General features: G+C 40.5%; 1 protein-coding gene across 2 annotated transcripts; it reads left to right on the top strand.

Moving 5' to 3' along the window:
• Positions 1–1,431: 1,431 nt before the first annotated feature.
• Positions 1,432–24,761, top strand: xpo7 (exportin 7). Of its 2 annotated transcripts, none has more exons than XM_063889989.1 (26): positions 1,432–1,519; positions 8,691–8,837; positions 9,431–9,524; positions 10,040–10,272; positions 11,130–11,234; positions 11,419–11,584; positions 12,202–12,275; positions 12,441–12,560; positions 12,992–13,311; positions 13,486–13,679; positions 14,083–14,188; positions 15,204–15,339; positions 16,798–16,871; positions 16,958–17,038; positions 17,620–17,683; positions 17,882–17,990; positions 19,025–19,131; positions 19,211–19,299; positions 19,409–19,516; positions 19,605–19,687; positions 20,228–20,442; positions 21,043–21,181; positions 21,291–21,448; positions 21,582–21,680; positions 21,789–21,916; positions 22,264–24,761. In XM_063889989.1, the coding sequence occupies exons 1-26, from the start codon at positions 1,487–1,489 to the stop codon at positions 22,355–22,357; spliced, it is 3,276 nt and encodes a 1,091-aa protein (XP_063746059.1). In that variant the 5' UTR covers positions 1,432–1,486; the 3' UTR covers positions 22,358–24,761. The 2 variants fall into 2 exon arrangements, with proteins under 2 accessions (XP_063746059.1, XP_063746058.1); XM_063889988.1 differs by having other exon boundaries at positions 17,882–18,005.
• Positions 24,762–25,790: the final 1,029 nt, after the last annotated feature.

The raw sequence follows: 25,790 nt of genomic DNA, 5'->3' as shown, positions 1-25,790 counted from the left end.
AAAGACACACCAAGCCCGTCGGAATGATGTTATATATTCAATTCAAAACCAGTCAATGTTCCTCTGGAATCTGCATTACAATACCTGATGTGCGCCTGTGACTTAGTGACATCTGAGCCAGTGAATCCAGAGGACGGGAGAAAGGTGTTACAGCGCCACCTGCTGTTGGATTCTGTTTAATTTCAACAAGCATTCAAAGTTCAGTTTATAGATCAGAGGTTTTCCACACAAAATGAAGAGCTTCCCTTTAGCGTTCCCTTGTTGTCGTCATGGGGCCATTTTTATTATTATAATAGAAATTAAAAGATTGATGCTTCCAGCGGTTTTTTGTTTAAGGATTTAATTTGTATTTCTATAATAAATGTATGATGGGAATTTGCTAAGTTTTGCTTTGGAGTAATTTGTTGTAATTGATTGAACTTGGTATCTTGCTCTTAATACGTGCAGTTATTTTATATCGTTAAGGAATACGTTTACTTACTTCATTTCTTTATTTTGAGATTGTATTTTTTTTAAGAATTCTGCCTAATTTTGTAATTAAAACATCCTCCTCATGAACCAGTATTTTGCCTAGCATTGTAAACAGTATTTGTGTTTGATATTTTAATAGTGATTGTGTTTATTTCTATGGATTTTTGGAGGATCTTTGCTTTGATCTTGTGAAGAAATATTTTGCTATTTGTCTTTTTTTACAAGTTGTTGCTCAATCATCAGTTTTGCTGTAAAGAATGTTGCTTATATTTTACAAAAAGACATTTTTGTATTTTTGTTGTTAATACCTTTTACTATAGCATTACAGTTTGCTCAATTTTGTATCATAAGAAAATATTCCTGTTGTCTTGTGATTGTGTTGTAATCAGGAATTGTGCTTATTTTTCCTAAATAAAATGTAATTGATTTTATATCTGAGAACAATTTTTGCTTCATTTAGTAAATAAATGTATATATTTTGAAATATGTTTTGTGCTCAATTATCAGTTTTGCTGTAAAGAATATATCTGTTTTTTATTTTGCTTAATGCTGTATCACTGTATGACAAAAAAACAATAAAAGTGGTTTAATAATCCATGAAAGGTGTTCTTCTTGTTGGAATCATTTCTTTAAACTTGTTTTGGATTTGGCATTTATTCGGCTCAGTCATAATGATTTTAGTACTGGGTTTCACCTGCTCTTTTCTTTTAGTATTTATGGTGAGTGATTACTCTGCGTAAACCCCTGTGTGTTCAGAGAGGGGGCTGAGCTGCATGCTTTTATATCTGTCTGTCTGTCTGTCTGTCTGTCTGTCTGTCTGTCTGTCTGTCTGTCTGTCTGTCTGTCTGTCTGTCTGTCTGTCTGTCTGTCTGTCTGTCTGTCTGTCTGTCTGATTACTCTGCATGAACCCCATGTGTTCCCATGTGTTCAGTGAGGGGTTTGCAGTCCCTCCGACCTCCACCAGGGGCGCTGTTTCCTCTCTCTATACCCATAAGCGGGGGAGTGAGAGAGGTGCATGAAATGGAGAAAAATGGCGGATCATGTGCAGGTAAGCGGAGGTTTGGTGTTTTTCTATCAGACAGTTCCTCCATGAGGGGAAACACAGAGAGCTGAGGCGGGTTGTGGAGCCTCTGGTCCCGGGTCGGAGGCTGCTGGAGGCAGCTGCAGGGATCAGAACTCCGAGAAACAGGGTTAAAACCGGGATGTTTCTGATGATCTGAGGCCTGTTGTTAGCTGTTAGCTTATGTTAGCGTCTGTTAGCTTCAGAGTTAGCTTCTCTGTTAGCGTCTCTGGTAGCTTGTCTGGTAGCCTCTCTGTAAGCTTCTGAAAAACACAGAAAACACCCGTGATGCTCCCGGTTACACCCCGGGTGAAACATCCCAAACTCGCACTTTGACTCATTATTCAAAGGCTTTGTGTCAACGTGATCAAATATTTATTTGTTGCCCCTGTTATGCTACAGCTAGCAGCTACATGCTTATGGCTAAGCTAACAGCTAAGCTAACGTTAGCTTCGAGACTTCTCCCGCGCGTTACCGTTTTGAAAACACGTTTTATTCTTTTCTTTTTTTTTAACAGTTTCTCCGTGTTACCTAATTATCTAGGGGGTTCAATAGCAAGTATTAAAAGATGAAATGACCAGGAGGAAAAGAGGAAAGTGATTTGCAAAAAAACAAAAGATGTTGTTTAATTTATCAAAAATAAAGAGGGCTCACGAGACAATTTACAAAACCAATTAACGAGACAAAATAAAACAGCTTATAGAAGAAAGTGGTAAATGTAAAAACACCTGACTTCATGTTCATATGTGTGTTATCATAATGTGGGGTCTAACTGGAGAGTTTGAATGAAAGGGCGAATTACACCGTAGTTGTTTATATGTGTAACTAAGCAGTGCTAATTATAACAATAATAACAACAACAACAATAATAATAATAATAATAATAATAATAATAATAATACAGCTTTATTCATAGAGCACTTTTCATACACCTGTTCAGCTTAAAGCACTTAACCAATTTGGCACACAATACAAAGAAATAATAGATAATAGTTTGATGGATGTAAAATGTGTGGTAATACAATTTAATAGATCAGGATCGCTCTCGGTGAAAAATAAAGGAAGACATAAAACAAAATGAATAGATACAATACAACAACATATCTAAAATACGATGATATAAATGTAATAATAATTATAATAAAGGTTAAAATACCAAACTACAATAAAAATGAAACATGAGTTGTGTTGTTTTCCAGTGTTTGTCTGGAGACCCTGGTGGCTTCATGCCCCCCATGTGTGCTATCCACATGTGGGACAGTTTGAATGAAAGGAGGACCAGGCTGATTTACCCCCGAGTTGTTTATGTGTGTAACTAAGCAGTGCTGTTTCATTTAGTGGTTCCAAAATATTCTCCCCTGCTTTCCTTTCTTCAGTTTCTATTCCTCCGTGTTGACCTCAGAAAGGCCATGCTGTGGTTTGATGCTAACTTCAGCCCCTTGTTATTGTCGTAGCTTGTGCAGTTTTTTGTAGCTTTGAATGGAGGCTAGCTACCAGGGATTATTCAATGATAGCGAGGGTCTTTATCTTAACTGCCATACCATGAGAAATCTGTTTTAGGTTATTTTTCAAACAGGGTCTAATGCAAATGAACATGAAGGTAATTGTGAGCATTACACTGCTGTGCTGCACTGTTTTACATGTGCAGTGTATTTAAGTATCTGTATTAAAACACATGGACACCAGGCAATGCACACCCAATGGTATTTTGTTATAATATATAGCAGTATAATAGAATAATGCTAAAACCTTTAGTAGTATTGCAGGTATACACAGAAAGAGCGCTACCTCTGATCAGTGCAGCTGAAAGACATGCACATAACGTGATTGCTGTATAACACAGGTTCTCAAATAAATACATAAATATTTATTTGAATGTTGTACTCAAATGTGGGTCTTCACCATTGTAAATAGTGCATCAGAGTAACTGTAGATATTGCACTAGAACAAGAGTATTTATTCATTTAGTCTAAATGCTTTACAATGCAAAACGATAACTGTAAATACTGCACTCAAATATGTAAACGGGAGTATTTATTACACTAGAATACATGTAATAAAGGCATGAGAATAAGTGTATCTATCACACCATAACCTTTTTAATTATTGCAGTAGTATGAATGTAGTTATTGCATCAGAATACATATTAATATTGCAGAAGAATAACTGTATATTAACTGAAATAAGTACAATTATTTCACTAAAATAGGAGTATTTATTGCACAAACTACATTGTTAACTAAATGTAATTATTGAACTCGATCCGGTCATTGCGAGTCAGGGGATACTGAGTGACTTTTGGTTTGCTTATGTGTTGAATTAAAATAATGTATGTTGTTTGAGGTGAAGGTGAGCAGAGTTATGGCAGAGAGCTGCAGCGTCTCTGCCATCACGTTTCTCTGGATCCGATCCAAACAGCATTTATTTCATTTGTTTGTAACATGAGCTGCAAGGAGAGAATCGTGATCCGTTTGTAAAATATACTCTCGAGTAAGGTCGTCATTTTCATCCTTTTTCAGAGTTTCTTTTATCGGTGAAGGGTCATCTGTAAGGGGAATTTTCCCCTCCTGCTTTCTGACATTTCTGATGGGATAAACAATGAGTCGAATAACTGTAAAATGTATTAATATGCAGATTAATTGATCGTTCAAATAATTCCAAGTTGCAGCTTTAAATGTATAAACTGAAAAGGGAAACTTCCTCTTGAGGGATTTTAGCCCTTGCACACCATTTACATGCACCAACACCAGGAGAACACTGCAGGAGGGGGAACAGCACAGAAAGCAAAATAGGGACTCTTTAAAACTGTCACATATTGCCAGTTTTAGCTTCTTAAATGTGACGATCTACACACTGCATTTCTGGTGACGCTCCCTTTGAAATATTGAATATTGTTTACAGAGTTTCAGAGATGTTTTGCACAGTGATTACATGTGTCGTCTTCTTGCATTTTTGTGAGTTAAATCATTTAATTTATTTTTAAAATGTACTTCCTGTAGAGTCTGCAGGATGTTAGCGATGCACCAGCTGAGAGATAAACACCCAATACAGAAAAAGAAAATCATTGATTATAAAAATTAGAAATCCAAAAACACGTGTGGCTGCACAAATCAGAGATGGAAATAAATCAATTACATTTTCAAACTAGGAACCAAAAATCATCAGGCCGTTGTTTTTATTCAGATTTATTATATATATCTTATATTGTGTATTCTTTACATATTCTATTCATGCATTTGCTGTTTCTTTCTTGTGATAAATAAAGAATATATCCATCAGGGTTTAGTCTAAACCAGTATCAGGGTTTAGTCTAAACCAGTATCAGGGTTTAGTCTAAACCAGTATCAGGGTTTAGTCTAAACCAGTATCAGGGTTTAGTCTAAACCAGTATCAGGCTTTAGTCTAAACCAGTATCAGGGTTTAGTCTAAACCAGTATCAGCCTTTAGTCTAAACCAGTATCAGCCTTTAGTCTAAACCAGTATCAGCCTTTAGTCTAAACCAGTATCAGCCTTTAGTCTAAACCAGTATCAGCCTTTAGTCTAAACCAGTATCAGCCTTTAGTCTAAACCAGTATCAGCCTTTAGTCTAAACCAGTATCAGGTTTAGTCTAAACCAGTATCAGGGTTTAGTCTAAACCAGTATCAGCCTTTAGTCTAAACCAGTATCAGGCTTTAGTCTAAACCAGTATCAGGGTTTAGTCTAAACCAGTATCAGCCTTTAGTCTAAACCAGTATCAGCCTTTAGTCTAAACCAGTATCAGGCTTTAGTCTAAACCAGTATCAGGCTTTAGTCTAAACCAGTATCAGCCTTTAGTCTAAACCAGTATCAGCCTTTAGTCTAAACCAGTATCAGCCTTTAGTCTAAACCAGTATCAGGCTTTAGTCTAAACCAGTATCAGCCTTTAGTCTAAACCAGTATCAGGCTTTAGTCTAAACCAGTATCAGGTTTAGTCTAAACCAGTATCAGCCTTTAGTCTAAACCAGTATCAGCCTTTAGTCTAAACCAGTATCAGGGTTTAGTCTAAACCAGTATCAGCCTTTAGTCTAAACCAGTATCAGCCTTTAGTCTAAACCAGTATCAGGCTTTAGTCTAAACCAGTATCAGCCTTTAGTCTAAACCAGTATCAGCCTTTAGTCTAAACCAGTATCAGGCTTTAGTCTAAACCAGTATCAGCCTTTAGTCTAAACCAGTATCAGCCTTTAGTCTAAACCAGTATCAGCCTTTAGTCTAAACCAGTATCAGGCTTTAGTCTAAACCAGTATCAGGTTTAGTCTAAACCAGTATCAGCCTTTAGTCTAAACCAGTATCAGCCTTTAGTCTAAACCAGTATCAGCCTTTAGTCTAAACCAGTATCAGGCTTTAGTCTAAACCAGTATCAGCCTTTAGTCTAAACCAGTATCAGCCTTTAGTCTAAACCAGTATCAGGCTTTAGTCTAAACCAGTATCAGCCTTTAGTCTAAACCAGTATCAGGCTTTAGTCTAAACCAGTATCAGCCTTTAGTCTAAACCAGTATCAGCCTTTAAAATGTGAAAGTGCTTCCAGGAAACAATCTCTCTGTTGGTCAGAAAGGGTTTACTGAGTCCAGAGATATGGAGGGGGGTCAGAGGTCAGATGTCTGGTCAGACGGCAGAGACAGCTTACGGAGGATAAATATGGGATGGATGTCCGGTGGGTCTGCGGGGGACGAGTGGCAGGCAGCAGGCTGACACTGAGACTGAGATTTCTGATCCTTTCTTTTACTCTCCTTTCTTCTGGAGAGGAAGTAAAGGAACCAGAACTCTGGATTTATTTGTTGTTGGAGGTGCGATATCTGACTCAGCCGCTTTAAGACCTGAAGACACTTTTATTTTAATGCAGGATTTACACCTGAAAGTGGGCGGGGCCGTTATTCAGACCGGACGTGATGTTAGTGCCGTATACTGAATTTTTATAGAAAGAACTGGAACCTTAACTGTTAATAAGCTACATTTTCATCAACTTTATCTTTGTTTTCACAGAATTAACATGAATTAGTGACAGCTGTTTATGACCTCATGTAGTCTGCTGTGAAAGATGTTTGACACGGTGTCTGTGTGCATGTTTTAAACCTTATTCTCCTTTATCTGTAAATAATAAGACAGTGTTGAGTGTGTTGTGGTGCAGCAGATGAAACATGGTGTGCAGCCGCAGTTTGAATCTTATCTTACGCCAGCAGAGTCTCGCATCACTGTACCTTGAACTCCTCACACTCTAAAGGAGGCAGTGAATGCACCGCCGCATGACGTGTTAATTTGGGTCTTTAAATTCAGATGAAACGTATCTATAAAGATTAATTTTAGAATGCGTATTAAGATGGTTTTTGGTTTCTAACTTTAAAAATCTGATCTTTTTTTAACTTAATTAAAAAAGTATGTTCTTATTATTTAAACTGATAAATATATTATATATATATATTATATATAATATATTTATATAAATATATATATTATATATATATATATATAATATATTTATATAAATATATATATTATATATATATATATAATATATTTATATAAATATATATATTATATATATATAATATATATATTTATATAAATATATATATTATATATATATATATATATAATATATTTATATAAATATATATATTATATATATATAATATATATAATATAATATATATATATATATATATATATATATTATATGATATTATATATATATATATATATAATATAATATATATATATTATATATATATAATATATATATATATATATATATATATATTATATATAATATATATAATATATAATATATATATTATATTATATATATATATATATATTATATATATATATATATAATATATATATATATAATATAAATATATATTATATATATATTATATATATATATATATATATAATATATATATATATATAATATAATATAATATATATATATATATTATATTATATTATATATTATATTATATTATATATATTATATATATAATAATATAATATAATATATATATATATATATATAATATATAATATATATATATATATATATATATTATATATAATATATATATATATATTATATATATATATATATATTATATATATTATATTATTATATATATAATATATATAATATAATATAATATATAATATAATAATATATATATATATATTATATTATATTATATATAATATAATATAATATATATAATATATATATTATATTATATTATATATATTTAAATATATATATATATTATATATTTAAATATATAATATATATATATTTTTAATAAACGTAATATTTTAAGACTCTTTTTAATGAATAAAATATATATTTAAAAATAAAGTAAAATACATTTTTTAGGTTTTACCAAATTCCCAATATTATTAATAATCATATTTGTGTGAAATAACTTTTATATGCCGCTGTGCATCAACAGTTTTAAATACTATAAATACGCATGCCCCCCCACCCACTTTATTTCTAATCTTGTCCTTTAACCTGCTGTTCTCTCCATTTTCAAAGTATCAGTGACTTGCATCTATGTAACTGTGCATGACTCAGCAGTTCTCCTGCATGCTGACGGTGGTGTGTTGGATAAAGTGTAAGAAACAATTAAAAATATGCCTCATAGATCCACAAAAAATGTGGAAGTCATTTAAGTTTTCATTTAAATGTTTTGATGTTTAAATGTAATTCAAAACATTAAATGTATAAATACTTTACGCAAACATTATTCTCAGGCTTGTTGTTTTGACTCTAATATGCATACTGTATATTATTTTTTACGTTTGAGGGGCCTTAAAATCGGTTAATTGAGGAAAGTCATTGAAATTCTCCATCAAAATTACCGTAAAGACATCTAAACATGACGACAAACTTCCCAGAGCCTAAACGTGTTCAGTTTTCTGCCATAAAACAAGAAAAACTGAAACATATTTCACAAATATGTGGAATTTCTGCTTGAATATTGACTTTAAAAGAGGAATAAACCTGATTATTGTTCTGTTGTCTGATCCTCTGGAGAATTGATTCAGCTCTCATACGAATCTGCTTTTCGTAACCTCTCTTTGTGGTTTTTCTGCAGATCTCTGTTGTTGTTTCCTTACAGTCTAACATGACTTCTTACTGTGTGTGTGCAGGGCCTCGCCCAGCTGGAGATCCTGTGTAAGCAGCTGTACGAGACCACGGACACGGCGGTGCGTCTGCAGGCAGAAAAAGCTCTGGTTGAGTTCACCAACAGCCCCGACTGCCTCAGCAAGTGTCAGCTGCTGCTGGAGAGAGGCAGCGTGAGTACACTGCAGCATATCACACTTTACCTCACTTTATAAACACTTAATTATAATAAAACATGTCATGAAGCATAAAAACATCAGACGAGAGGCAGCGTGACTACAGCCTGCTAAACTGTAATGCATTTGAATTATTCTGCTATATTTGAGTACTTTAAGGCACTTCACAATAAGGAAAACATATAGGGTCAAAAACTGGCAGCATTAGTACACCGCTACATGATCATGTATTTAGTTTATATGAGGCTTTATAAGAACTCAAAGACACTGAAGTATGAAAAGTGTGTCCTGAGCGTGAAAAGAAAGTAAGAGAGGCAGCGTGAGTACAAGCTGCAATAGAGGAACACATTTACCTTTTTTATAGTGTTTTACAAGCACAATTCACGCTCTAGGTAACTTCCTGGGACATAAATGAAGCAGCAAATGAATGGTTTGGTCTGGTTTTTACATAATATGTATAAACTAATAATTAAACCAAAATCATTTGAGTGTAAGTCCTGCACCACATCCTGGTTCTTTAGCGAATGCCAGAATTAGAATAATAATATCAGTATTACGTTTCTGAAATAAAGACTTATGCCTTGTTGCAGTCTTCCTATTCCCAGTTGCTCGCGGCCACATGTTTGTCCAAACTGGTTTCTCGAACCAGCAACCCTCTCCCACTCGAGCAACGCATCGATATCCGTGAGTACCCCCACCTCCGCTTCTACAAACAAACATTTTTATTTATTTATTTATTTTGCAAGATACAAGTCACATATTTATGGGAATAAAAATGTATATGTTACCGGAGTATTTATTCACACATTTAAAGAGTTTTCTAACGTGTGATCTGATAGCGGTTAAAACTGGGAGCATTTTTGTGGTTTTTTTGGGGTAAATTTGTGAGTTAAACTTTTATCCCGTTTAAAAAATGTAAATAAATGTAACAGTAAATGTGAGCTAATACTCCGATAGAATACTTATACTTATCTTTTCTCATCATTTTGTGAATCAATACAAAAAAATGAGAAGTATTCTGTTTTGTAAATTTAAGATAAAACTGTAAAGTTCTAAATATTTTTCATGAACATGTTTAGATTTTTTCGTCTAAAATGTAAAAAATTCAATTTTAATTTGTGACCTAAAACTCAAATAATCCTCTAGTGTCTTCCTCGGGACCCCCCCCTCATGTAGTCTGATTCCGTCTCCTCCTGTAGGGAACTATGTTCTGAACTACCTAGCAACACGGCCCAAGTTGGCGGCGTTTGTGACGCAGGCTCTGATCCAGCTCTACGCCCGGATCACCAAGCTGGGCTGGTTCGACTGTCAGAAAGACGACTACGTGTTCAGGAACGTCATCGCCGACGTGACGCGCTTCCTGCAGGACAGCGTGGAGCACTGCATCATCGGAGTCACCATCCTATCACAGCTCACCAACGAGATCAACCAGGTCAGAAACTTCACCTCCTCTGTCCTTTCCTAACCTACTCTGTCCTTTATTACTAACCTCCTCTGTCCTTTACTAACCTCCTCTGTCCTTTCCTAACCTCCTCTGTCCTTTACTAACCTCCTCTGTCCTTTCCTAACCTCCTCTGTCCTTTACTAACCTCCTCTTTCCTTTACTAACCTCCTCTGTCCTTTACTAACCTCCTCTGTCCTTTATTACTAACCTCCTCTGTCCTTTACTAACCTCCTCTGTCCTTTATTACTAACCTCCTCTGTCCTTTACTAACCTCCTCTGTCCTTTACTAACCTCCCCTGTCCTTTACTAACCTCCCCTGTCCTTTACTAACCTCCCCTGTCCTTTACTAACCTCCTCTGTCCTTTACTAACCTCCTCTGTCCTTTCCTAACCTCCTCTGTCCTTTATTACTAACCTCCTCTGTCCTTTACTAACCTCCTCTGTCCTTTACTAACCTCCTCTTTCCTTTACTAACCTCCTCTGTCCTTTACTAACCTCCTCTGTCCTTTACTAACCTCCTCTGTCCTTTACTAACCTCCTCTGTCCTTTACTAACCTCCCCTGTCCTTTACTAACCTCCCCTGTCCTTTACTAACCTCCCCTGTCCTTTCCTAACCTCCTCTGTCCTTTACTAACCTCCTCTGTCCTTCTGTCCTTTCCTAACCTCTTCTGTCCTTCTGTCCTTTCCTAACCTCTTCTGTCCTTCTGTCCTTTCCTAAACTCTTCTGTCCTTTCCTAACCTTTTCTGTCCTTTCCTAACCTCTTCTGTCCTTTCCTAACCTCTTCTGTCCTTTCCAAACCTCCTCTGTCCTCCTCCTTTTTAACATGCTGTGTTTCCTGGTTTCAGGCGGACACGACACACCCTCTGACCAAACACAGGAAGATCGCCTCGTCCTTCAGAGACTCATCGCTCTTCGACATCTTCACGCTCTCCTGTAACCTCCTCAAACAGGTGCGTCTCGTCCAATGACAAAATGTGAAACAGAAACATCAAATGTGTGAGAGAGGGAAACTCTACATGCACCAACACCTATAGAGAGAGGAATAGGGACTCTTTAAACTATGAGCATGGACAGAGAATATGTGAGAGCTCACCTGCTGCAGGTGTACTCAATCTGTTTGTATTTGTGTTTCAGGCGTCGGGGAAGAACCTGAACCTGAACGATGAGTCACAGCACGGCCTCCTCATGCAGCTGCTGAAGCTCAGCTACAACTGCCTCAACTACGACTTCATAGGAACGTCCACAGACGAGTCCTCCGACGACCTGTGCACCGTGCAGATCCCCACCTCCTGGAGATCAGGTACATAATGCCCCCCCACCTCCTGGAGATCAGGTACATAACGCCCCCCACCTCCTGGAGATCAGGTACATAATGCCCCCCCACCTCCTGGAGATCAGGTACATAATGCCCCCCCACCTCCTGGAGATCAGGTACATAATGCCCCCCCACCTCCTGGAGATCAGGTACATAATGCCCCCCCCACCTCCTGGAGATCAGGTACATAATGCCCCCCCACCTCCTGGAGATCAGGTACATAACGCCCCCCCCACCTCCTGGAGATCAGGTACATAATGCCCCCCACCTCCTGGAGATCAGGTACATAATGCCCCCCCCACCTCCTGGAGATCAGGTACATAACGCCCCCCCCACCTCCTGGAGATCAGGTACATAACGCCCCCCCCACCTCCTGGAGATCAGGTACATAACGCCCCCCCCCACCTCCTGGAGATCAGGTACATAACGCCCCCCCCACCTCCTGGAGATCAGGTACATAACGCCCCCCCCACCTCCTGGAGATCAGGTACATAACGCCCCCCCCCCCACTTATGGACCAAACCGTGATTAAAGGTTTGCTCAGATGTTTTTTCTCAGATAAAATGTGACCAACGAGTTCTGTGTGTTTGTTCTCGTTGCAGCGTTCCTTGATTCCTCCACCCTGCAGCTCTTTTTCAATTTATATCATTCCATCCCTCCGTCCCTCTCCCCTTTGGTAAGTCAGCCGCTCTGCGCGTCCTTAAAACCTACAGAGATGCTCGTTAAGACTCCTGTTAACGTGTGTGTGTGTGTGTGTCTCGTCTGTCTGTCTCTCTGTCTGTCTGTCTGTGTGTCTGTGTGTGTGTCTCGTCTGTCTGTGTGTGTGTGTGTGTGTGTGCAGGTGTTGTCCTGTTTAGTTCAGATAGCCTCCGTGCGGCGCTCTCTCTTCAACAACGCGGAGCGAGCGAAGTTCCTCTCTCACCTGGTGGACGGAGTGAAGAGGATACTGGTGAACCCACAGGTCCGTCACACGCATGTCTAATTATACTTCTTACGGTTTTAGGAATATGTTTTAATTTTTGCTCATCTCTCTTTAGCTTTATAAATATTTAACTTCTACGGTTTCTTTACACATGCTTATTAGTCTGAATGTATGTTACTAAAGGCACAGGTTCTATTCCGGTTCTTTCTGTATGTACTTATTTTATTGTGTATTTATTCTTTACCTTCTGATGAACACATCTCTTTATTCTATGTTTGTATTTTGCATTCTTTAACTCCTCATGTTAATATTAAATGATTTTCTTAAAACACATTTTTGTTTAAAGATCTTCATCCTCTTATCTTATTTATGGCACTTTCTTTGCTATTACTTCTCATGTTTATATATCTTTGTTCTTGTTCAGTAGATTTCACCTTTTCTCTTTTACTCTGTCATGTTTTTTTTTCCAGTGTTTGCCGGACCCGAATAACTACCATGAGTTCTGCCGGCTGCTGGCGAGGCTGAAGAGCAACTACCAGCTGGGGGAGCTGGTCAAAGTGGAAAACTACCCCGAGGTGATCCGCCTCATCGCTAACTTCACCGTCACCAGTCTGCAGCACTGGGAGTTTGCCCCCAACAGTGTTCACTACCTGCTGAGCTTATGGCAGCGTCTGGCCGCTTCCGTGCCATACGTCAAAGCCACCGAGCCCCACCTGCTGGAGACCTACACCCCCGAGGTCACCAAGGCCTACATCACATCGCGGCTGGAGTCCGTGCACGTCATCCTCAGGTGAGTTTCTGTCAGTCTGAAACCTGTCAGTCTGAAACCTGTCAGACTCAGGGGAGATTCAGTCTCTCTGAAACCTGTTAGACTCAGGGGAGATTCAGTCTCTCTGAAAGCTGTCAGACTGAAACTTGTTAAGCTTTGTAGTTCCCAGACTAAATAACAGTGTCTCGTCCTCAGAGACGGGTTGGAGGATCCTCTGGACGATGCAGGTCTCGTACAGCAGCAGCTGGACCAGCTGTCCACCATCGGCCGCTGTGAGTACGAAAAGACGTGCGCGCTGCTGGTGCAGCTGTTCGACCAGGCGGCGCAGAGTTACCAAGAGCTGCTGCAGTCCACCAACTCCAGCGCCGCGGATATCACCGTGCAGGAGGGTACGATAAACACGCACACACACGCACACACACACACACACACACACACACAACATTTGTTAATCTTAAAATATTGCAAAAGAACTTACTATTTTGCAAGAAAACTAAATAATGTGAAGTGAAAAAAGGTTTTGACTTAATGATTCTTAAACATGGAACAATCTCAAACCCTACAGTAAGCCTTTTACTTTGTCGTTGAACCGTTTACAAAGAGGAATGCAACAAATACTTTCAAAAGGGGATTCACGTTTAAGTGTAAAGGTCTTTAAAAGTGCTTTTCTCACATTCTTCTTTCTGTTTGACATGAAAGCAAATGTTTGTCTCTTTTAAATATTGCACCCTTTATGACTGCCTGATTATAAAGGCTGTGTAGTGCTCTCTCTAACGCTCCCTCCCTGTGCAGGTCGGTTGACGTGGTTGGTGTACATCATCGGTGCGGTGATCGGGGGACGGGTGTCATTCGCCAGTACAGACGAGCAGGACGCCATGGACGGAGAGTTAGTCTGTCGGTAAGAAAACGAGAACATGTATTGAGTTAAAATCCCTAACTGCAATCTGTTGAGGCCGGCTCTATACATCCTTATTCCTCTTAACCCATTTAGGCCTAAAACGCCTGGAAAAAATGCCTGTAAAACCTACGGGAACGCCTACTAAATAATAGATTTCTCAGCCTCTGTAGCAGATAGAAACACAATTCAAAAAGTATTTGAGAGCTTACAGCTGTGGCTTTCATGAGAAATTGAGCTTATTTATATACACCTTCAATAAAACATTAAAAAAATTAACAAACTCAGCAAAACCATAACACAAAAACAGTGATTAAATACCTGCAGCGGTGTGGCGTTAATCGACCTTCACTCCTGGGGTGCGGTTGAAAAAACTCTGAGTGGTAATTCTCCGTCCTCCACTCGGTTTCAAAACTCATGGTCATCGTCGTTGTCTTCAAACTTATGTCTTAGCCATAAATCCCGGTCGATTGGTTCGACGGGTTCAAAGAAGTCAGCAGTAATGTCATCAGCGCTGTGCAGATCGTCAACATCACTACCTTCACTAACTTCAGAATTCCCTCCGCGGTATTCTAAGTCGGCCATGATTGCTCGAAAAAAATCCAAACAATGCCTCGTGTATATTCTGATGCATTTCATTGCATTAATTATCGGCTAAGAAGCCAAAGAAATACCACAGAGCTCTTGTACCACAAAATGACGTATCCGCTTTCCCGGCTTCAATGGTAGAATGACGCAACAGCACCCCCGGCTTAAATGGGTTAAAGGGTTAGGGTCCAACACATGCTAAGGGGCTGTACATCTAAGTAGAGAAGCACTAAGTCACATTTTAATGTAAGCAGTAACCCAACACATGGCCCTGTGGGACTCCACATGTTGACGGTTGTCTTGAACTTAAAAAATGATCAGATTAAAATCATTCAGCTAATTAGGCTGCGTGTGAGCCTCCTCTCCCACTAACTAAGGTAGAAATGAATGTATTTGAGAAAGATCCTGACTTCTATCTTCTCTCGTTCAGGGTGCTGCAGCTGATGAACCTGACAGACTCCCGGCTCGCTCAGGCGGGAAACGAGCGGCTGGAACTCGCCATGCTCAGCTTCTTCGAGCAGTTCAGGAAAATCTACATCGGAGACCAGGTGCAGAAATCATCAAAGGTACGACCAACTCACCGAATTACATTCACATAAGGACACAACACAGAGTGTGTTCTGTGTGTGTCTCTGACTGACGGAGTGTGTTCTGTGTGTGTCTCTGACTGACGGAGTGTGTTCTGTGTGTGTCTCTGACTGACGGAGTGTGTTCTGTGTGTGTCTCTGACTGACGGAGTGTGTTCTGTGTGTGTCTCTGACTGACGGAGTGTGTTCTGTGTGTGTCTCTGACTGACGGAGTGTGTTCTGTGTGTGTCTCTGACTGACGGAGTGTGTTCTGTGTGTGTCTCTGACTGACGGAGTGTGTTCTGTGTGTGTCTCTGACTGACGGAGTGTGTTCTGTGTGTGTCTCTGACTGACGGAGTGTGTTCTGTGTGTGTCTCTGACTGACGGAGTGTGTTCTGTGTGTGTCTCTGACTGACGGAGTGTGTTCTGTGTGTGTCTCTGACTGACGGAGTGTGTTCTGTGTGTGTCTCTGACTGACGGAGTGTGTTCTGTGTGTGTCTCTGACTGACGGAGTGTGTTCTGTGTGTGTCTCGGAGCAGAAACTGCACAGTGTGACGTCTCAGATAAGTGGAATAGATCCTGTAGTGTGTGCTTCTGGTTTAGCGTTAGCTCCCTTGAATTAAATCAGTTTATCCCAGCAGAGTTATTAGAGGTAAGTATTGTAGATAAGTAGACTAAATACCATCCTAAGTGTTGTGTGCAAATTCAGAAACACTTTTGCTCGCTCTCTGAATAAAAACAACTATAATATCATCTCTAAAATAAGATGTGATGTTTGCGCGCATCTCTACAAGTCTGAATGGATCCTAGCAGCATGCTCAGTGTTACCAGACATCTCTCATTTAAAGCGAGAGATGTACATGAACAGCATTTAGAAATATAAAACAGGCAGCCTCCCCTCGTCTCTGAGGTCATGGGAAGCTGCAGGGCCCATGTTCGGTGTGTTTAGTGAGCAGAGAATGAGCTAAGTAAACGTGAGCAAGAAAACAATACGCAGCTTTAGTTGGAGGTTCCTGAGGGCCGGGCCCCTCTTCCTGTCAGTTTAACCCTCTGTCCTGCAGATAATGAGGCCCCCTGCCACTCTTTATCTCTGAACATCTCCTCATGCTTCACTTCCCTCTGCTGAGCTGCACAGTCAGAGCTTTAACTGCCACTGATCCTGAAAGATAGAGCTGCGCCTACGTGCTACAAATATGCAGGGCTTCTCTTGTACCACGATGAATACAAAGACACACAAATAAATGCTGAGTTTAAAAAACAGATGAAAAAATACCCAATTAGTTTGGAGAATTTTCAACATCAACGTCTGGAGGAAAAAACATCCCATTTTATTTTGAAATGTCTTTTATAAAGGAAACATGGAGAGGTGATCGTGACTCTAGAGCTGTAATATAATACAATATAGGTGTTTATGGAGTTATGAGTCAATACTGATGGATCTGTGTTTGTTGTTTGCAGCTTTATCGACGATTATCAGAAGTTCTGGGATTGAACGACGAGACCATGGTACTCAGTGTCTTTATAGGGAAAATGTGAGTAAACCCAAGAGATGGTCTACAAGTTCATAGAATGAATGAAGCATTTAGTTATTGTGTTCAAACTCTGTCCTCTCTTCCAGCATCACAAACTTGAAGTACTGGGGCCAGTGTGAACCAATCACCTCCAAGACACTCCAACTACTGAACGACCTCTCCTTAGGATATCCTTTTTGTGTGTGTGTGTGTGTGTGTGTGTGTGTGTGTGTGTGTGTGTGTGTGTGTGTGTGTGTGTGTGTGTGTGTGTGTGTGTGTGTGTGTGTGTGTGTGTGTGTGTGTGTGTGTGTGTGTGTGTGTGTGTGTGTGTGTGTGTGTGTGTGTGTGTGTGTGTGTGTGTGTGTGTGAGAGCAACTTTTCAAATATCTGTTTTTGTTTTGGGATTTTACAAAAGCCTTTTTTTTTTACTCAAACATTTTTTGCATTATTTCAGATTTTTATACAATCTGTCGTTTTACTTTTTCTTCATGTTTTTTGGGCAGTTTACCTTATTTGCCATATGCTGATATTTTCTGCAAATACTCAACAAAAACAATTCATCCTTCTTTCAAAAGTATTTCTCTGATATAAACATTTTTCTCTAAATGCATATAAATGCACGCTTTGAATTTGTGTCGATGCGTACTTTGAATTTGTGTCGATGCGTACTTTGAATTTGTGTCGATGCGTACTTTGAATGTGTGTCGATGCGTACTTTGAATGTGTATAAAATGCGTGTCACCTGTTCTCCTTGACTTCCTGTCTGCACGTACAGCAGCGTGAGGAAGCTGGTGAAGCTCAGTGCTGTGCAGTTCATGTTGAACAACCACACTGTGAGTACACCAACTCTGGATAAAGGCTGTGGGGTTAACCATCTCTAATGTCATTGTTTACATCCTCCACGTCTCCTCACTCCCAACAGTTAGCCTCATTTGCATATTTAAACAAATACTTCCGTAAGCGTGTAACTTAAATAATTGTCGTGTTGATGTCAGTAATGATTGTATCTTTCTGTGTTTGTGTTTTTACAGAGTGAGCACTTCTCCTTCCTCGGCGTGAACAACCAGTCCAATCTGAGCGACATGAGGTGTCGGACCACCTTCTACACGGCTCTGGGACGCCTGCTAATGGTGGACCTAGGTAATGGTGGAAAAGGTTTTCTTCTCACTTTAAATTCTTATGTTTTTTATAAATGTATTTATTTATGGTGTCTAAATATTATGTATTTAATACTTTATTGGATTCTTTTGACTTCTTATGTCTACGTATATTCACTGCCTGGCCAAAAATAAGGCCCCCTCTGATATCCGTTGGACCTCCTTCAGCTTTGATCACGCATTCTCTGTGGCATCGTTTCCACGAGCTTCTGCAACGTCTCAACATTTATTTCTGTCTTTCATTTTGATCTTGTATTGATGACGGAGATTCAGACCACTGATCAAAGTCTTCTCCAGCACATCCCAAAGACACTCAATGGGTTCAGGTCTGGACTCTGGGGGGGCCGATCCATGTGTGAAATGATGTCTCATGCTCCCTGAACCACTCTCTCACAGTCTGAGCCCGATGGATCCTGGCATTGTCCTCTTGGAACATGCCCGCTCCATCAGGGGAGAAGAAACCCACTGATGGAATAACCTGTCCTTCAGGATATTCAGGGAGTCAGCTGACCTCATTCTTTGGGTTGCTGAACCTAGAACAGACCAACTGCAGCAGCCCCAGATCATAGCCCTGCCCCCACAGGCTGGTACAGTAGGCCCTAGGCATGATGGGGGCATCACTTCAGCCGCCTCTCTTACCCTGATCCCCCATCACTCTGGAACAGGGTCTGGACTCATCAGACCACACCTTCTTCCATTGCTCCAGAGTCCAATCTTTACGCTCCCTACCAAACTGAAGCCGATTTTTCCGCTGAACTACAACTCAAACTAGTACACGACCTCAACGTCATCGTTCTGGAGAAATCCTGCGAATATACCCAAAACCAAGACAGAGTACTGTAGGAGGGCGGAGCCAGGCTAGCTCTTACCTATTTGCTTAGTTAGATCCAGGTGGTGACCTTTATTTTGGCCGGGCAGTGTATTTCATTTGATCTTTTTGTTAATATTTAGATGTTAGGATATGTTTCCTATAAATAGATGTGGATGATTTTTGATAGTTCTTGTGTTTTATTGTAGGTGAAGACGAGGATCAGTTTGAGCAGTTCATGCTTCCTCTGACGGCGGCGTTTGAAACTGTGGCTCAGATGTTGAGCACAAACACCTTCAACGAGCAGGAGGCCAAGGTGAACACACACACACCGAAATACAGCTTTACTTTGAGTTTCAGACTTTTATTCTGAAAATCCTCTCTACTTCCTGCAGAGGACTCTGGTGGGTTTGGTTCGGGACCTGCGGGGCATCGCCTTTGCCTTCAACGCCAAAACCAGCTTCATGATGCTCTTCGACTGGATGTATCCTCCAGCATGATGATGTCACAGAGCGATAATGATGACATCCTTTATAATTATCTTATGTCATCACAGTGTGTTTTTAAGAAGCCTCTTTAACTCGGAGCCTCAGGTATCCGGCTTACATGCCCATCCTGCAGAGAGCCATCGAGCTGTGGTACCACGACCCAGCATGCACCACTCCCGTCCTCAAGCTCATGGCGGAGCTGGTGCACAACAGGTGACCCGCTGCCTGATGCACCTGCAGAGACTTATTCATACTGAAGATTATTAAACAAAGATCGGTCTGTGTTTATTTCTCCCTGCAGGTCTCAGAGGCTACAGTTTGACGTGTCGTCGCCGAACGGCATCCTGCTGTTCAGAGAAACCAGCAAGATGATCACCACCTACGGTAAACTCACACCAGAAACAACCGTCAGGATCTATTTCATTTCTATTCATGAATCTATACAGAAACATGTATCGTTCTGAATCAAAACTGTATTTATCCACCGACCAAACTGGATAAAGAAGAGAGAAAATATAATGTTTCCGTAAAGACATCGTCAAACTGTTCAAATATACATTCCGGCTGTACGCACAGAAATGCACGTGTAATCACTTTACAATCTTACGGTGTTCTACTACTGATTGTTTAAGTATTGCATAGCTTATTTGAGTTTAGTAAACAGGTGATTCATTATTCCTCAACATGTCTTTAAGAAGCTTCTCAAATGTTTATAGTTTTTATAATGATTTGAAGACGTTGACGTACTCCATTAATGGGAGCTTTATTTTATCCTTGTTTAGTTATTATTTGTCACCAATGAAAACAGCATTACAGTTGCTTCATTATCAAATATATAGAAACAGATTTGAGTTTATTGCAGAATATCTTGTGTTGCATTTCCAGATGATTGAATAATATAGATACTTTTGTTTTCCTCTGCAGGGAACCGCATCCTGACGCTGGGCGAGGTGCCGAAGGACCAGGTGTACGGCGTGAAGCTGAAGGGCGTCAGCGTCTGCTTCGCCATGCTGAAGGCCGTCCTCAGCGGGAACTACGTCAACTTCGGGGTTTTCCGACTCTACGGAGACGACGCGCTGGACAACGCTCTGCAGACCTTCATCAAACTGCTGCTGTCCATCCCGCACAGCGACCTGCTCGTGAGTCGTCAACAACAACAACAACATGTGTTGATTAAATAAACCATGCAGTCCGCCGATGACACAAGAAAAGATTTAAGAGGAATTCAGGACATCTCAATTTTATGTCATTTTCAAAACACAGCATTGAATTCTGGGGTATTAAAATCCTCAGATAAAGGTGGTGAATTTACAAAGAGTCAAATCATAAATAATCATGCAGCTCTGATATTCTCTCAGCTTAAAGTCACAAACTATAAAACTGAACATCCACAGAAACAACCTTTTTAAAACAGTCATACAAAACAATGTGTAAATCCACTTTGATCAAAAGGAATACTTTTTAAATAAATCCCATTGTAAATGTCAGATTTAATCCCGGAGTTTTTGTTTCATCTAAAAGAATGACACGTTTTTTATGATGAATGTGTGAATTTTCCATTTCAGAGTGTTTGACCTTTTTAAAGTTGGGGGTTTCTTCTGCTAAACTTATCTCTTAAATGCCAGACAATATCCTTTTTTTATTCTCCATTTAAACCCCCAATTCTCTTGAGTTTTATTGGATAATTAACCCTCTCCCTAGCTCCTATAATAACCTCAGCCCCCCCCCCCTCTCTGCAGGACTACCCGAAGCTGAGTCAGTCGTTCTACTCTCTGCTGGAGGTCCTGACTCAGGATCACATGAACTTCATCGCCAGCCTGGAGCCGCATGTCGTCATGTACATCCTGTCCTCCATCAGCGAGGGGCTCACTGCACTGGGTAAAACACACACACACACACACACACACACACACACACACACACACACACACACACAACACCCTCACGGTCAATAAACCCTAACTGCTTAACGTCGCGTGTGCTTCAGACACGATGGTGTGTACGGGCTGCTGCTCGAGTCTGGACCACATCGTCACGTATCTGTTCAAGCAGCTCTCGCGCTCCACCAAGAAGCGCCCGACCCCCATGGCCACGGATGATCGATTTCTGCACATCATGCAGCAGCACCCCGAGATGATCCAGCAGGTCAGAGCACAAATCTACATCTCTCTGCAGGCGTGTTTTATCCCAGAGACACAGACCCATTATGCTCTCACACTCTCAAAATGCCCCACAGAAGAAGTAAAGTGTGTGTGTGTGTGTGTGTGTGTGTGTGTAGATGTTGTCCACAGTGCTGAACATCATCATCTTCGAGGACTGCAGGAACCAGTGGTCCATGTCCCGCCCCCTGCTGGGCCTCATCCTGCTCAACGAGAAGGTAAACCTACACAACTCTACAGTGTGTGTGTGTGTGTGTGTGTGTGTGTGTGTGTGTGTGTGTGTGTGTATCAAAGTGTGTGTTAACTGTGTGTGTGTGTGTGTGCAGTACTTTGCAGACCTGAGGAACAGCATCGTGAACAGCCAGCCTCCAGAGAAGCAGCAGGCCATGCACTTATGTTTCGAGAACCTGATGGAGGGCATCGAGAGGAACCTGCTCACCAAGAACCGAGACAGGTAACGCTTTGCTTTCATCAGGAAGACATTTCCTTATTTCATGTATTTTAGTTTTCATTTATATTTGTTTGTATTTTTTGATATATTCATAATCCTTTTTAAGTTGGTTTAATTTGATATATTTATTTATATTAATGATATTTTTTATTCTATATGTATTTATTTTAATGTCCTCTCACTCGCGCTCCTATTGGCCAGCGCTCCAACACATTGCTTGTGATAGGCTAAGGGGTGGGACATAGGTATTTTAATTGATATTTAGGGCTTGAATAAATCTGATATAAATCGTAGTGTTGCAGGAACAATAACTCCCTCCCTGTCCCCCCCTCCCTCCCTGTTCCCCCCAGGTTTACTCAGAACCTGTCTGTGTTCCGGCGCGAGGTGAACGACAGCATGAAGAACTCAACGTACGGCGTAAACAGCAACGACATGATGAGCTGACATTCCCCCATCACCCCCCCCCCCCTGCCGCAGACAGACCCCCCCCCACCCTCCCTGCATCACCCCACTCCCCCCCGGGCCCGGATGCCTGGGGCTCACCCCCCCTTCCTCCACGCTGGTTAAACTCCCCCCTCCTCTTTTTGATATAAGCATATATAAATATATACAGATCTATTTTAAAGCGATGGTCTAAAAACGCGTCCGGCTGCGGGGGGGCGGGAGGAGGAGGAGGTGGTGTGTTTGTGTGTGGGGAGGGGGGGTAAACGTAGTAATCTGCTTCTGCCTGCCTTGTATAGAAAAACACACCCCCGAAAAAAACCAAGTGTACATTTTTTTTCGTAACATTTTGAACAATGTTTATAATGATCGAGAGGAAACACAAAAATCAAAATGAAAAAAAAACTGTGTGATTGAGCTTTTTACAGTGTAGTGAGTCAGTGTCTGCAGGGGGGAGCACTTAGGCTGCAGAGGGAGGGGGGGGGCACTAACAGGAAGTCAGAGCATCCATGTTGTACATTTTACTGAAGTCTCTGGAGGAAGTGATGTAAATACACAGCGCGGGTTAAAGGGACGCGCATCGTGTCCGGCTCTTAAAGGGATGCTACGCCTGCAAAAATCATCATGTACACATCCATTAATCACAGAATCATGCAAGAACAACGTGTTTGCATCCCGCCGAAACCTAAAGTACAGGATGTGTTGTCGGGTTTCAGTGGGATGCAAGGAAAAACTACATTTCCTGCACATATTTATATCTGTGGCGGTGAACGCAGCACGGTCCTCTTCAAGATGCATTTTACAGAAATAATTTCTAACACTAATTAAAATAATCAACTTTATATAAATACACCTGGAAGTCCTCTTTAACTTAACAAGAAATAATAATAACGGAGCCGGGGAGAAGATAACTGATCAGATTATTAATATTCAGAAAATAAACTTTGGACTTGAATAATGAAACTAAATTCTCTCACATTTAAGACCTTTGCAATAAATAATCACAGGTGTTCTCTAAGATTAAATCGATCATATTGAACAGTTTCTGTTGTAATTCTTTCTTATAGTTCACTACATTAAGCTTGGAATATATAAACAATCTTCCACTTTATTAACCACTTAAATCTTTGAGAAAATCAAACATTTTTCTAAAAAAATACCAAGTTTTTTTCTCTTAAATTCACAGCTTTATTCAAAGGAATCTCCCATTTTGTTTCTCGAGAAATCATGACTAAATCGTGTGGCATAATCAAGATTCTGATCCAAATTCTCCAAAATAAAACAAGTAAATCTTCGAGAAACCTGGATATTATCTAGGTTTTTTTCCTCGTAAATGTACCACTTTAATCCACTGAAATACTAAATATCATCTCAGATTCAGGTTACACATTTGCGATAAAAGAAACCAGGTTATTCTTTAAGATGAACCTGATATAATGTAAATTCACTTTATTAAGCCTGGAAAATATAGACAATCTGTCCCATTAATTAACGACTGAAGTCTCTGAGAATATCCCAACATGTTCTCTAAAACCTAAAAACATGCTCCGTTTTTCTCTTAAATTCACAGCTTTACTGGGAAAAGGTTTCTATCCTAAATCCTCCGAAATAAAACGAGTAATTCCGGAGAACACCTGGATATTTTCTCCTAAATGAACCTGTTTAAATACTAAGTACCCTCACAGATGTCCCCCCCCCCAGGCTGCATATTTTATTATTTATGTTCCTGCACCGTGAATGAAGTTACCCTAAGTCCCGCCGCGTCTCGTCACGTGCAGATCCTGAAGTTTTTTACGAACACCAGAAACGAGGTTTAAGAAGTCAGCGTTTCGCGCGTCCCTTTTTGCGCGCGAACTAGCATGTTGGTTAGCGTGTAAACACCATGGTCACGCCTTCACCCCCCCCCCCCCCATCTGGCAGGCCGGGTGCAGCTTTCACCATCTTGTTTACACTCTGCACTGCACCCCCCCTTCAGCGGATTTGTGTGTGTGTGTGTGTGTGTGTGTGTGTGTGTGTGTGTGTGTGTGTGTGTGTGTGTGTGTGTGTGTGTGTGTGTGTGTGTGTGTGTGTGTGTGTGTGTGTGTGTGTGTGTGTGTGTGTGTGTGTCATGGTGCTGCGACCCCCGTTGGATACAGTAATAAAGAGGGAGGGGCTCCTTGTGAAGGACGTTCAGTTGTAAATCTGTTAGCAACGTGTGTTACTTTCTACGATGTCGCTGCTAACCGTTACCGTGACAACTAGCTCATTTCTAACCATGTCCGCACTCATGGATGTTTATTGAGTTTCTAATTCTTTGGTTTGTGTCCTGATGTGAATGTGTTGGGTCCATAGAGTGAGTAGAGTTGTTTGGATGTCTGCTACATATAGTGTAAGCATTGTGACTGCAAATAAACCTCATTGATTTTTACACCTGCTCTCCCTCTCTCTGTTCAGACGCTCTCAATATGATGGTCCCTGAAGGCACCATCGCCCTGCTCCAATGGGATTCCTGTGATTAAGATTATAATCTGTCAAACATTTATATAATGTATGTTTAGTTCAGCAGGATAACCTCCACATATGAAACCTCTTAATGATTTCTGAAGTAAAGCGCTAACGTTGGGCTATAGAGGAACTACAGCACGGTCACATGACTTCAGGTCACCACCGCTAAGCTAAAGGAGGCTAATGTTGGGCTATAAAGGAACTACAGCACGGTCACATGACTTCTCGTCACCACCGCTAAGCTAAAGGAGGCTAATGTTGGGTTATAAAGGAACTACAGCACGGTCACATGACTTCAGGTCACCACCGCTAAGCTAAAGGAGGCTAATGTTGGGCTATAAAGGAACTACAGCACGGTCACATGACTTCACGTCTCCACCGCTAAGCTAAAGGCGGCTAATGTTGGGCTATAAAGGAGCTACAGCACGGTCACATGACTTCAGGTCACCACCGCTAAGCTAAAGGAGGCTAATGTTGGGCTATAAAGGAACTACAGCACGGTCACATGACTTCAGGTCACCACCGCTAAGCTAAAGGAGGCTAATGTTGGGCTATAAAGGAACTACAGCACGGTCACATGACTTCACGTCTCCACCGCTAAGCTAAAGGCGGCTAATGTTGGGCTATAAAGGAGCTACAGCACGGTCACATGACTTCAGGTCACCACCGCTAAGCTAAAGGAGGCTAATGTTGGGCTATAAAGGAACTACAGCACGGTCACATGACTTCAGGTCACCACCGCTAAGCTAAAGGAGGCTAATGTTGGGCTATAAAGGAACTACAGCACGGTCACATGACTTCAGGTCACCACCGCTAAGCTAAAGGCGGCTAATGTTGGGCTATAAAGGAGCTACAGCACGGTCACATGACTTCAGGTCACCACCGCTAAGCTAAAGGCGGCTAATGTTGGGCTATAAAGGAACTACAGCACGGTCACATGACTTCAGGTCAC

Source organism: Eleginops maclovinus, chromosome 8 (genome assembly GCF_036324505.1).
Source record: "Eleginops maclovinus isolate JMC-PN-2008 ecotype Puerto Natales chromosome 8, JC_Emac_rtc_rv5, whole genome shotgun sequence".
Taxonomy (NCBI): domain Eukaryota; kingdom Metazoa; phylum Chordata; class Actinopteri; order Perciformes; family Eleginopidae; genus Eleginops; species Eleginops maclovinus.
The sequence above is the reverse complement of the archived record's forward strand: the minus strand, read 5'-3'. Positions and strand labels throughout refer to the sequence as shown.